This window comes from Penicillium vulpinum (genome assembly GCF_028829585.1).
Source record: "Penicillium vulpinum strain IBT 29486 chromosome Unknown utg000004l_segment0_segment0, whole genome shotgun sequence".
In the NCBI taxonomy this organism is placed as follows: domain Eukaryota; kingdom Fungi; phylum Ascomycota; class Eurotiomycetes; order Eurotiales; family Aspergillaceae; genus Penicillium; species Penicillium vulpinum.
The window spans coordinates 5,909,885-5,923,040 of record NW_026643244.1 but is presented as its reverse complement, the minus strand read 5'-3'; the positions used below and the strand labels follow the sequence as shown (position 1 = coordinate 5,923,040).

Genomic DNA, 13,156 nt, shown 5'->3' with positions numbered 1-13,156 from the left:
GATGGTCCTTTGTTGATGTAGTAATGTATTATATTAAACTGGCAGTTCTGTTTATCTGGTCGAAAAACAGCTCGTACAATTTCTACATGTAGTCAATCTAGTAAGTACCATGAGAGTACTAGCTATCTCAGTCCCAGAATAGCTTTAATCTCGGTCGGTAGCTGTTCAAGGAGGAAACGAACGGAAGGGAGCGTAAAGATATCTTGGCGCGCTGTGGACTGGAAGGAACCACCATGCCAATGCCAACATCTTTTGCCGGCCTTGAAGGTCCTGGGATCTCTCAAGAAGTATGTAATTATACATACATAGCCAGCTACTTGCCTTTGCTAAGAGACTTCAACTTGAATCATGTAAGGGTCCTATCTATCTAGTTAATATTAAATGAAGCTTTGATCAAATAACATTTGATAGTGATACAGACACTTGAACATGGATATCACGCGCATATAGAAAAGCAATGAAACTTAACCACTAGATAATTTGTTCAAAGAAAAATAATATCAAAGTACGATAGGCTTTCATCTTCTATATCTCGCTGAAGGCCCATCAAGATATGAACATAGCACAATGAAAACGCTTTGTGTAGATATAATAAATGATAACTGAAAAATAAATGAAAGAAGAATGAAAGATAAATGAAAGATAATCTCACCCCTTTTTTGAAAGCTTTTCAGATTTTAAACAACAAATGTCAAATATCAACACCAAAAGAAATATTACAAAATAGAAGCTCAGTCTGACCTCACGCAAATGGCACGGTGACTCGAAGCCAACCTAAAACGCCAATTCGATACGATTCAAAAACAAAATGAAATCAAGAGTGAAGTATAAACAGTGCGGTCAGGAAGAAAATAGACAAATGCCTATCTGAACTTGCGTTTCAATGATGTGAACACAGATTGCAGTCCCTGCTTGGCCTTTGTAACTACTTTCTTCAATCTCCCACGACGAGTAATGACAATAGTTGGGAAGGAGAAATATTCCTCGGGTAGTGCCCCGTCAACACAAGTTGTGATCTTGCGAGGGGGCTTCTTCCCCCCATTGGTAGTCTTTGGTGGCTGTGGTTGCGGTCGTGGTATTTGGGGTGTTGTTTCTGGCATGATCGATTTGCATTACCTCAGTGATGAAGGCTTACACTGCCAGGTCATCTTTCATGGGCACCGATATCCCTTGGAGGCATTCCAGGCCTCATCCCGAGCCTCTGTCTATTTGGACACTGATGGGATAGCACTCGACTCCACAAAGCCATTCCCAATGGCCAGCTCGGCAGTATCATAAACCCGCAAGTTACCAACGTCAGTGGTTGTATCTTCACTCGTATCATTTGGGTCTTCTAACCACTTTCCGTGTGGCGAGTAAAACTTGAAGACACGTCCGGTTGACTCGCGGACGAGCTGCGATCCCCGAAGGTCAAGTAAGCCATCCTCAGCTCCGTTAAGTGTTACAAGAATTGGGTCAATAAATTGGGCTGCGCGTCCCAAAAGAAGCTGGATTCTGAAATCCGAATCCCTTTTGGGAGGCTTAGGCTTCGCCAATATTATGGCGAGCGAATCAGATGGGCAGGTTGCACTGTGGGTGTATACTCGCATGCCTAGCCAGTTAAAGTGATGGATATTGGAATCCACTTCAATCCAAGACTGACGATCAGAAAAGATTTTGTCGACAGCTTGTTGTGCGACTGAATAGGCTTCGGATTCCGCGTTGGGTGTCGTTTCTTGCCGGTGGAACTCGTCATTCGGGCAAGGTCTGTCATGACTCGAAAATTTGCTGGAAGAGTATCATCAGACTCGGCCCAGATCTCATTGGATGGGCTTGAAGCTGTTGTATTTCCAGTTCCGTAAAGCCAACCCCATCGCTCATTCCAATTTTCTTCGTAGATAGTTGGAAGGGATGGCTCAAAATGGGGAGTGAGGATGTAGTTTATATCTGGGAATGGTTTGTTCCACTTGGCCTTGGGCAATGAGGAATCAAGAGAGTTTTCCGGGGCGGCCATAGGTGAACTACTGCTATTTTCAGCTTCTTCAGCTTCTTCGGGACAATCGAAGTCGCATGGTTGAAGAAGCTCGTCAAAGGAAGCGGCCTGGATTGAAGGAGGTCCGTATAAGTATTTATCACGCTTTGACACAACGTTCAGAGGAGTTATATAGCAAACCTTAGAAGGTGAGATCATTTTTGCGAAGATCTTGTTAGTATCTGATAGATGTATGGGAATATCAATATTGATGTCCAATTAATGGCAATTCAATACGTTATTCTAGATCAATGGTGTTGTGTGCGTGAATTAACAGTTAGGAAGTAAACAAGATATCTAGGAAGAGGTGATAAATTAGTTACCATGGTGTTTGTCCTGACTATGGCAATAACGCGTTGCTTTACTCTTTCCGTCTCAACCAAAAGATCACAAATGCGTCCGAGGGAAGGTGCAAAAAAATGTGCTTGCTGTCTACGCTCCTAGATTCAAGAAAGATTTGATTCTTATGTAGGTCTTTCATCAAAAGTAACGGGCCTTAGCCATTCGCATCTCTTGCTTGTAATACTTCAACTTCAACTACATACACCTTCTAATTTTCTACTTGATATTGAAGGAATCATTGATTACATCTTATTTGATACGGGCACTCTAATAGGGGTGTCCCCTTCATACATATAAAACAATGACACTTCATCTGAAAACTCATACAAAGGAAAATCAAAGGAAAGTATGATAGACTTTAGGCATTCATCGAGATATGAAAGTAGCACAGAAGACAAAAGAAATTACAAAAGACAGACCACCTGAGAGACCTCACCCTTTTTTTTCAGTTCCAGATTTCATCAAAATAAATTTCAAATATTGATATGAGATAATTCCAAAAGAACACCAGACAAACCACAAGAAGTCTGCTAAATAAGACACGATCCTAAACAAATCCAAAAGTGAGCTCAACCCAATTACCATTCAAAATTAATGGCGACCAGAGAACAAAGTAATACCTATCATATGTGAGATCAATATCAAAAATAACTGAAACTAGATGCAAAGCAAAGTTGACGTGACTGGGGAGAAGAGACATAACGACCTAGCTTATAGTGCTCTTCACCGAGTTGAACAGAGATTTGAGTCCCTTCTGAGCTTTTGCAAATGCTGGTTTGATTCCTTTAGGGCGACCAAACGTAGGAGTCGGGAAGGAGAAATATTCCTCGCTGGGTGCTCCAGCTACACAAGTTGTGATCTTCCAGGCTGGTCTCTTTGCCTTACTGACGCCCTGTGGGCATAGTGCCTCGGAGGTTTCTAGAGGTGAGATTGACTCACATTGTCGCAAAGGTGGGGTTGTGCATGGTGCCTCAAAGGTTTCTGGAGGTGAAATTGATTCGCATTGTCGCAAAGGTGAGGGTGTGTGCTTCCAAGTCAACTTTCGCGGCAGTCGATTCAATTGTTCAGAGCTGTCAAAGGCTCGATCGCGGCACTCCGTCCATTGTGACAGCGAGCAAATAGGACTTGATTCCACAAAGCCATTTCCAACAGCCAAATCCGTTGCGTCATAAGTTTGGGTACTGCCAAAGTCTGTTGTTGTTTCATCTTTCTTGTCTCCCGAATCCTCCATCCATCTTCCATGAGGGGTATAAAATTTGAAAACACGCCCCGTGGAGGCTCGCACCAATTCTGAGCCCCGGAGTTCGAGCAACCTATCACCGGTGTCATTGAGAAACACCACTACTGGGTCAATGTACGGCAAAGCCCGGTTAATAACAGATTGGATCCTCCACAGATCGCTTCCTTGTGGATTTTTGGGCGTTGCGAGGATCATAGCCAAAGAATCAGATGGAGAAGTCGAGCTGCGGGTGTAAACCCTACGGCCCATCCAATTATAGTGGTGGATGGCTTCGTCAACATCGATCCACGCCTGTCGATCGGCAAAGATGTTTCCAATGGCTTGCAGGGCAGCCAAATTACCATCCAAATCATCGTTATCTGTGAAAGGCGTCTCGTTTCTCCAGGGACCGGTGGTATGATCGTAGGACTCTGTCGATATGCTCTCCGAGGGGCTGGAGGCTGTCTCGGGGGTGCCATCTACCCAGCCCATTATCTCATCCCAGACCTCTTCATAGATAGTTGGGAGAGAGGGTGTGTACTTGAAACGTCCGGTATAGTTGAGAGCGGGATACATTTCATTGTAACGGTTGGCCTTTACCTTTGGCAACGAATGGTTCAGGGTGTTCCTTCTGGTGCAGGCATTGAAATCCTCTTCATCGACAGCTGCAACCGTTGGCTTGTAATCGAAACTTGTAAGATGGTGAGGAGTGGTACATTGATTGTTGAGGTCTGCCTGTGGCAAGAAATCATCAAGAGTCGTACTTGCAATAGAAGCATTGCAATGGGCAGCCGCCTCCTCGGCGTCTTCAGCCCAATCAAAGTCACACCGGCGAAGAAGGTTATCAAATGAAGCAGTCTGGATTGCCAGAGGCTCGCGTAAGAGTCTATCACGCTTTTTCACAATGTTCAGAGGGGCCACATAGCAAACCTTAGAAGGGCACGACATGTTGATCGGATTTGTCCTAATATCAAGACTAATAGTTTTGAACTAATGATAATAGATGTATGTGAAATATCAGAGAGTACGTGACTAGGATCGAGATGTGTATGTGAATTGAAGGTTAGAAAGTAAACAAGATATCTAGGAAGAGTTGATAGATTACCGTGGTGTTTGTCCTGAATATGGCAGGAACGCTGTGCTTTGCTCTTTCTGTCTGAAAAAAAGATGACAACAGCGTTCGAGGGGGAGTGCCAAAACTGTGATTGCTCCAGGTCTACACTTTCAGATGGGAATCATCAAGGCTATTTATTACATGCCTTGGGGGCAGTGACTGACCTTTGGAACTATTAATCGATATCCTCCAGTGAACTAGAAACAATGGCATTCATTTGATCTTTGTACAACCACAACGAGTCTCGTGTCATTCATCATAATATTGCATATAGCTCTTTGTCAATTTAAAGATGACCATCCCAATTAGGGCATTTTTGTTCAAAAACAAACTATTTCTTTGAGAAATTTCAATCAGAAGAGGCTTTGTCTCACTCATTCTGGTCAGTTCCAAGCGTACACAAAGAATATAATAACGTGCATTAATAAACAAAATCCATTATGCGCATTTTCTCCGAATAATCGTGTCAAGCACCTTCGTTGTGTTTTTGAGGCCTACGAATTGTGAGGGTCAAGTACTTTTTGTATATCAACTCTGTACAAAAGATACCTAACTGCAACATGACCATAACATGGCTTTTCCTCAACTCTCACTAGCTAAAAGAAAAATCCGAATACAAAGTTATTATATAGCTACTTCTATCGATCTACCGCTTAAATTGATTCTAAATATAACGTGGAAGTACGAAGAATCTGTTGAAAAACACTACAAATAAATGTTGTACATCAAAGCTTAACCCATTTTCTTGCTTCAAACATATGTGATAATATTTACATATGCGCCAAGGTTGATATTAAGTAATTGAAGCTTTATTTAAGCTATATATCCTCCGATATACTTCCAAACTATTTTAAGCGTTAATAAAACTGAGATTATGACTACATGTGTTTATGCTTAGTATTCTATCTGATGTTCTATACTTGAAGATAAGTATTCGATACGAGATAACAGTGATAGAAGAAATGGAACAACCTAAATCGCGGCGCCGGCTAGTATTCCTCTATGGGGTCGAAATTACCTACCTATTAGCTTACTAATCTTCTGCAAAGCGAGTAAAATTTCCCCTGTTGTCGTAGTGGTCCCAGTGTATTAGACGCTTGGCACAATCGAGATAAGGAATCGGCTTTGTTGCCGTCCGCCCGCGTTTGTATGTGATTACATAATGAAATGACGCCAGAATCCCCCGCAGCGGGCACGTTTCATGGTCGTTCTATTTATTTTGGCTGCTAGTTCTCATTTCTCCTCGAAATATAAATACCTTGATCCATGACCCTTCTACGGACTTACACCAGATCAATTGGTTATTTTCGACACCTCTCACACCCCTTTACATCCTCACCTCTCTCCGCAACCCCTACCTTCCCTATCACAACCTACCACACATATCTCCGACGCACTATGGTTTCCGCAATGGGAAAGCGCCTCGAAGGCAAGACTATCATCGTTACTGGTGCCTCATCTGGCATTGGAAAGAGCACTGCCAAGGAGTTCGCCCGCACATCCCCCAACAACCTGAAGTTGATCATCACTGCGCGCCGTATCGAAACATTGAAGGAGGTCGCAGCAGAGATCAAGCAGGAGGTTGGTGATGGTGTTCAGGTTCTTCCCGTTAAGTTGGATGTCAGCAACCCAGAGGAAATCAGCAACTTTGTTTCCTCTCTGCCTGAGGAGTTCAGGGATATTGATGTCCTTGTTAACAATGCGTGAGTCATGTCCATCAAGCTACCCTGATCGATATGCACGGTCGATACTGACATTTGCGATACAGTGGCTTGGTCAAGGGTGTTGCTCAGGCACCTGATATCGATACCGCAGATATCAAGGTCATGTTTGACACCAACGTGACCGGTCTCATTAACATGACCCAGGCCATCCTGCCCATCTTCAAGAAGCGCTCTGATGGTGGCCGTGGTGATATCATTAACATTGGCAGCATTGCTGGTCGCGAGCCTTACTCTGGTGGTAGCATCTACTGCGCCACCAAGGCTGCTGTCCGCTCCTTCACTGATGCGATGAGAAAGGAGCTCATTGCCACGAGAATTCGTGTTATTGAAATCGACCCCGGTCAGGTTGAGACTGTATGGTTACCCTATACACTTATAGCCGTGATATGAAGCTAATATTCGTGATTAGGAGTTCTCTGTTGTTCGATTCGGTGGAGATAAGGCCAAGGCTGATGCTGTCTACAAGTAAGTCATGCTGAATAAGCTGAGAAGTACAATATAACTAACGATTCGCAGGGGCGTCGAGCCATTGACTGGTGATGACATCGCCGAGATTGTTGTCTTCTCCGCTGGTCGTCGTGAGAATGTTGTGATCGCTGATACCCTCGTCTTCCCCAACCACCAAGTAAGTTTATTTCGCAGTTCGGTTTTTTTATAGACAGGTTCTGACTATTCTTCAGGCTGCCGCAGGTATCTTACACCGCAAGTTATAATTTACACGCCACGAATCCAAATCAAGATTTAGCAATGGTTTAAATAGTGCTCAGTGTACATGTTCCAAGCTCGCACATTGTGTAGCGTGAATAGGAAGTACATATTCGATCACCAACAATATAGATTCTTATTAGGTCAATAAGACTAATGTTTAAAAAAAATTTCACGCTTCATATATTACATAGTATACATCAGAAAATTAAATATTTATAAGGCACAGAGACGTTAACCGAGCCACGACTATTGCCCATAAGCTCATTCCCAAAAAAAGACCCGACGATCAGAGAGCAGCGAGGGCCAGTGCAGCTGCAACACCGCCAGCAGCCCAGCGCGCATTCCCAGTGATCATAGGCATAGCAGCGTTACCAGTCTCAGTCGCACTGGTAGCGGCAGCACTGCTGCTATCCGAGGACTCGCTAGCAGTGCTGGTACCAGTAGCAGTGCTGGCAGAGGCAGAGTCGGTCAAAGTAGCGATACTAGTAAAGGCGGAGGTGGTCAAAGTAGCGCTTCCGGTCGAGGCGGCTGTAGAAGCCGAGACGGAGGCACCAGTAGTAGCGGAAGCATTATCGGTTCCAGTTGCGGTAATAGTCACAGTCACAAATACCCCACCGGGAACATCAGTGAAGGTGATAGCGGAGTTCCAAGAGGATATTAACCCCATCTCGTCGAAGGATGTGCTGCACTTCGCGGTTTTGGAATCATACGTGCAGCTCTGCGCAAAGGTGCTGTTTCAGGAAAAGATAAGCTATGACTTTGGGTTATAGGGTACAAGTGTATAGTTTGTAAGGCTAGATACTTACATATCGTTCTTGCCATACGACATACTGATAGTTGAAGGACCTTGGTCCATGGATATACCCCCAGGGAATTTACATTTGTCAAATGCAAAGTCGACAGCACAGTTGAGTCGGTATTTGGTCATAGAGCCGATCTGGAATGAGATTGATTAGTTTTCTGTGCTAAATCAACAGAGGGGTGGTTGTTTATACAGTTCCAAGGACCTCGCCTTCGATTTCTTGATTATTGTAACCAGGCAGGAAAAGAGTGACCGTCTCGGCAGCCAGGGCGGCGGCAGTGGCACCGGCCAAAAGAGCGAGAGCTTGGACACGCATGTTTCGTTTTGATTAACGAAAGTGAGGGTAGTCAAACGAGCGACCAAAATGAGATAAGATAGTGGACTTAGAGAGAGATTGGGCGGCTGTCACCTTCATATAGGACTTCAGAAGCATTGAATTTGTTTTAGGGGGCTTATCTGCTCTGTAGTCTAGAGTGGCCTTGGAATAGAGTCTTCCTATTGGCTGTTTCACTATATCATCTAACATTGGACCCTGTTTAGGTACTTAGTACTAGCGGCTAGTCCTAGTTACTGAAAGCCCTTACCCCCATACGGAGTAGTAGCAGCCAAAATAGCCCTGAAAAAGTCCTGAGAACGACGGAGTCAGACGATCTTTGCCCCCAAGAAGACTCATCTACTCCGTATTATACGTTATATGTGCTTGAACTCTGTGTACTCTGTGTGTTTCGACTAATTTTAAATGGCACTGGGATATATGTAAGTATCTGTGTCTTATCTCTTTAGGATCTAGTTTTTGACAATAATTCACATTTCCACTCTTCGAGTCTCAAAAAGATTATTCTATAAAGATAGCCAGAAAAACATACCAATATCCTAAATAAATACCGTGTCCAAGTAGAATTTTACCAGGGTAGTTATTAGATAAACGTCAGCAATAAGGGCAAATTTCTACCAAGCTAGTCTCTTAGTGGACTCGCCGCTCAACCCCCATTCTGGCACGGATTTCTTCTCGATGCCGACCATTTTTCTTCCTTTCCATCTTTTTATGCAAATTAATAACCAGTTTGGCATTTTAGCACTTAACCTTATTTAATCCCAGCGTGGGGGTTTTATATCAGATAAGATATTCTTTTCTTTGTACACTATGCATGATTCATGTTTCGTCAGGATATATATAGCGTTTCTCAAGTCAAAATAATCAGACAATGGACCTAGCTAATTTTGATTTCAGATAGACATCACTCTCCCTACATCGACTAATCTGCTAGAGATTCCATCTTTTTATATTACCCTACCGACATCCATAGATACCTCCACGTCAAGGTAAATTGCTGCCTCAAGCCCAAATGTAATCCCTCGTTTTCCCGATAATCAGAGAGCAGCGAGGGCCAGTGCAGCTGCAACACCGCCAGCAGCCCAGCGCACATTCCCAGTGATCATAGGCATAGCAGCGTTACCAGTCTCAGTCGCACTGGTAGCGGCAGCACTGCTGCTGTCGGAAGACTCGCCAGCAGTGCTGGTACCAGTAGCGGTGCTAGTAGAAGCGGAGGTAGTCAAAGTCGCACCGCTAGTCGAGGCAGCAGTGGAAGCCGAGACGGAGGCACCAGTAGTAGCGGAAGCGTTGTCGGTTCCAGTTGCGGTAATAGTCACAGGCATAAACGCGCCACCGGGGATATCAGTGATAGCGATAGACTCCTCTGAAGAAGAGGTCGTTCCATGCTCGTCCATGGTTGCGCCGCACTTCGCGGTTTTGGAATCATACGTACAGCTCTCGACGAGAGTGCTGTTTCAGGAAAGGATCAGCTTTGATTTGTGGGGTATAGAGTCCAAGGTGGATTCTTTGTAGGGCTGGATACTTACATATCGTATATGCCGTACCACAGGCTGACGGTTGAAGGGCCTTGAGCGACGGTGACACCGTTAGGGGGGATACCACATTCGTCAGATTCAACTTCGTCGGGACAGTTAATGAGGTATTTGGTCATAGAGCCGCTCTGGAATGATATTGCTTAGTATTCTGTGCGAAATGAACAGGGGGGTTGTGCATACAGTGCCAATGACCTTCCCCACAGCTTGTTGCTGATCGAAGCCGGGCAGGAAAAGAGTGACTGTCTCAGCAGCGAGGGCGGTAGTGGCACCGGCCAAAAGAACGAGAGATTGGATACGCATATTTAGATTTAATTAACGAAAGTGAGGGTATTCAAACGAGCGACAGGAATAGAAATTGTGGAAAGAAAGAAGATCAGATAATGGAGAGATAGAACATCCCATATATAGGAGGATTCCAAGGTTAGATTTATTTTAGGGGCTTACCTACTGCTTAGTCTAGAATGAGCTAGGAACAGAGTCTCCAGTCTTATTGGCTATTTCGTTATATTCTTGACTCAGCGATATCATCTAACCTGTTTAGACACTAGCGGGACTAATTTTACTGAAAGTTATACCGCTATACCCAAATCAGGCTACGTTGGCCCCTTACTCCGTGGCAGCCAAAATAGCCCTGGAAAAAAAAAAGCCACACGCCAAAGGAAGCCAGAGGAAGCCAGGAGGCAGACGATCTTTACCCCCAAGAAGACTCATTTATTGAACTCTCGTATTTCAACCAATTTTAAAAGGCGGTAGGATACATGTAAGTACCCGTGTCTTATATAGGATCTTGTTTTTGAGTATAAGATGTACACTCTTCTCTCAAAAAAGTCATTCAAGTATAAAGATAGCCAGAAAAATACACCAATATCGCAAATAACACAGTATCCAAGTAGACTTTTACCAGGGTGGCAGTGGCAATTTAATTAAATGTCAGCAATAAGGGCAAATTTCTAAGCTAGTCTCTTAGTGGAGTACCTAGTCGGCACCGCCCTCAGCCTCAACCCCCCGTTCTGTCACGGATTTCTTCTTGACTCTGGCCATTATTATTATTTTTTCTTTATTCTTATACAAGTTGACGGCCTTTTTGGCATTTTAGCAGTTATTCAACATTACTTCATTAGCCTGTTGAGTTTTTACTATCAGATAAGATACTATTTTCTTGGTACTCTGTACCGCCGTACACCATGCATGACTCATGTTTCATCAGGACATATATCGTTTCTCGAGTCAAAATAGTCAGATGATAGACTCGACTGATTTTTTGGGGGATTTCCGATGGCCATCACCATTCCTATGTCTTCTATTCTGTCAGAGGTTCTCCTTTTTTTAATTTTTTTCTACGGAGTACTCGTATCTAGATAACCCCCAAATCAAAGTAAATTGCCTGGGGATCTCTCCTTGGATTACCCGAGTCTGTGCCGCAAACACAGCCTTATGAAAATTATCCGTGAACGCTAAGTCGCGCCATTCCAGATGGCCTACTTGATAGCCATGTGCGCGAAGGCATCCACCGGATATCCGCTAAGCTAACAGGGTGGTTGGCTGAACCTAATTGCCAAGCTTCGAAGGGAGTAATGCTAAGCGATTAGCCAGTGTCATTATCTACAAGAGCCAACCATAGAGTATCTCAACTGAGGTGCATAAGGGTCTTTTTGAGACAGGGTACCATTGTGGCTGAAGCTCCAGGTGATCATTTCCCGCCAACTTTCCAAGTTCTCTGTTCCGAAGGAGGCCCACGCTGCAACTTGATTCGAAGAAAGTCGTTCGCGACAACGGCTACAAGCACAAAGCTCCGATATAGGCTCAACTTTATGCATTGAAACCACTTGGCAAGGCATATTCATACCTTGGCATAAACTACAAAGAGGAGCTCCGACTTCTTCGATTCTCTATAAAGGAACGCTCTATGAACCATCTACAAAAGTCCCACTAACTCAACATATCAAGAGTGAAAAGTATCATCAATACTAGATAACTCATTTTTTTCCATATCGGTCAACTGTTTTACTACCAACGCAATGGCAGGAAAGATCGATGTCAACAATAAGGTTTATAAGCTGGCCGCTATGCCGTTCATTTTGGAACGCAAGGGTGACTACGATGAAGCCATCGCTATCTACAAGAGCGCTATAACTATCTTAGACGGAGCAATTAAAGTATACAAGAAAGGAGATGTCCCCAAAATCAACAGAAAAATGTTCGAGAGACAGGTCCAAGTTCATCGAGAACGTCTGGCCTATCTTGAAGACCTAAAGCGCAAAGGCAGTTTCGATGGTATAATATTACCTCCGACGATTTTGGATGCGATGGAAGAGGTGGAAAAAGAGGACGGGCAGAACTGGTCACTGACCCAGGTAAGCCGCCCACTTTGGGATGTGACACCTGTTCCAGATCACTGATTCTTGTCAACTGCCAGATCCGCCGGGATCTTAATACTTTCCGAGGAGATGATCCCAGTCAACCACCAAAGGATATCAGCACAGCTCCAGCCCACATCCAGCCATTCCTCAATACCGACAGCTCGCAACGCCCTTTCTTCTCGCTGACGCTTTCTCCCTCTGCGCCCACAGTCACCTATCGGATTTCGCATTCCTCGGAGCTTGTGCACTTGGGTATGCGTTCATATTGGTTTTTCGTCAAAGACGAGACAAATACACACGTCCTTTACGCCCTCCAATTCGTCTGGAGCAACGAGGTACCCATCGTCGAGACGGTCCTCCGACGTGCTGGAGAATTCTTACCCCAAATCGGGGCGACGAGTGTTAAAGTGCAGAAGATGAAAGGAGGCACTTTCCGGCTGATTACACGGACAATCCCGGACATGGGCGCAATCACCGAGATTCCGGATGGAGAGATGCAGAGAAAGGATTGGTCGCCGCGACGATTTGAGTATGGAGGGCGCAATTTCGTCTGGAAGAGTGCAGCGGCAGAGGGTAAAAAGGAGAGTGGGATGTTTAGGAGCTTTGGCATCCCTTGGGAGACTTTGTATGAGACTAAGCGTGTGTGGGCTAAGAGCGGAAGCAGGACTGGCAAGATGGAAGATGAAATTGTTGGTTCCAGGCTGTGCTGGGGAGAGAAGAAGGGGGCTCCTGGCGCTGATCACAGCATCCACATGGTCGGTGGCTTGGATACTTATTTTAGGGAGCACTTGCTCGCGGTCCAGTTGTCGAGATTGGCTCGCGCTAGCTATCCCCCGCAGAAGGATACCAAGGGTATCGAGGTAGCAACGGCTAGTCTGGGTTGGCTTGCCCTTGCTGCGGATTTGGCATGAAATCCTGACGAGGAAACTCGGATTATTATTTTTCACTGCATATATTTCTCCTTTCCATGATACCGAGTTTTGCTTTTCAGACACAGTGAAGAAATG

At 44.6% G+C, this 13,156-nt stretch overlaps 7 protein-coding genes across 7 annotated transcripts; 2 read left to right on the top strand and 5 right to left on the bottom strand.

Moving 5' to 3' along the window:
• Nucleotides 1-863: 863 nt before the first annotated feature.
• N7479_010723 (uncharacterized protein) lies at nt 864-1,100 on the bottom strand (the record flags this gene model as incomplete). Its single annotated transcript, XM_057258414.1, has 1 exon — nt 864-1,100. The coding sequence occupies one exon, from the start codon at nt 1,098-1,100 to the stop codon at nt 864-866; it is 237 nt and encodes a 78-aa protein (XP_057105872.1).
• A 105-nt stretch (nt 1,101-1,205) lies between these two features.
• N7479_010722 (uncharacterized protein) lies at nt 1,206-2,170 on the bottom strand (the record flags this gene model as incomplete). Its single annotated transcript, XM_057258413.1, has 2 exons — nt 1,206-1,591; nt 1,639-2,170. The coding sequence occupies 2 exons, from the start codon at nt 2,168-2,170 to the stop codon at nt 1,206-1,208; spliced, it is 918 nt and encodes a 305-aa protein (XP_057105871.1).
• An 889-nt stretch (nt 2,171-3,059) lies between these two features.
• On the bottom strand, nt 3,060-4,520 carry N7479_010721 (uncharacterized protein; the record flags this gene model as incomplete). Its single annotated transcript, XM_057258412.1, has 1 exon — nt 3,060-4,520. The coding sequence occupies one exon, from the start codon at nt 4,518-4,520 to the stop codon at nt 3,060-3,062; it is 1,461 nt and encodes a 486-aa protein (XP_057105870.1).
• Nucleotides 4,521-5,952: 1,432 nt separating this feature from the next.
• On the top strand, nt 5,953-7,123 carry N7479_010720 (SDR family oxidoreductase; the record flags this gene model as incomplete). The annotated part of the gene is made up of 5 exons (XM_057258411.1): nt 5,953-6,389; nt 6,455-6,764; nt 6,820-6,875; nt 6,927-7,035; nt 7,091-7,123. 5 exons carry the CDS (start codon nt 5,953-5,955, stop codon nt 7,121-7,123), a joined length of 945 nt encoding a protein of 314 aa, XP_057105869.1.
• Nucleotides 7,124-7,404: 281 nt separating this feature from the next.
• Nucleotides 7,405-8,236, bottom strand: N7479_010719 (uncharacterized protein; the record flags this gene model as incomplete). Its single annotated transcript, XM_057258410.1, has 3 exons — nt 7,405-7,849; nt 7,925-8,055; nt 8,114-8,236. The coding sequence occupies 3 exons, from the start codon at nt 8,234-8,236 to the stop codon at nt 7,405-7,407; spliced, it is 699 nt and encodes a 232-aa protein (XP_057105868.1).
• A 1,055-nt stretch (nt 8,237-9,291) lies between these two features.
• On the bottom strand, nt 9,292-10,089 carry N7479_010718 (uncharacterized protein; the record flags this gene model as incomplete). The annotated part of the gene is made up of 3 exons (XM_057258409.1): nt 9,292-9,703; nt 9,781-9,914; nt 9,970-10,089. 3 exons carry the CDS (start codon nt 10,087-10,089, stop codon nt 9,292-9,294), a joined length of 666 nt encoding a protein of 221 aa, XP_057105867.1.
• A 1,718-nt stretch (nt 10,090-11,807) lies between these two features.
• N7479_010717 (uncharacterized protein) lies at nt 11,808-13,060 on the top strand (the record flags this gene model as incomplete). Its single annotated transcript, XM_057258408.1, has 2 exons — nt 11,808-12,143; nt 12,206-13,060. 2 exons carry the CDS (start codon nt 11,808-11,810, stop codon nt 13,058-13,060), a joined length of 1,191 nt encoding a protein of 396 aa, XP_057105866.1.
• Nucleotides 13,061-13,156: the final 96 nt, after the last annotated feature.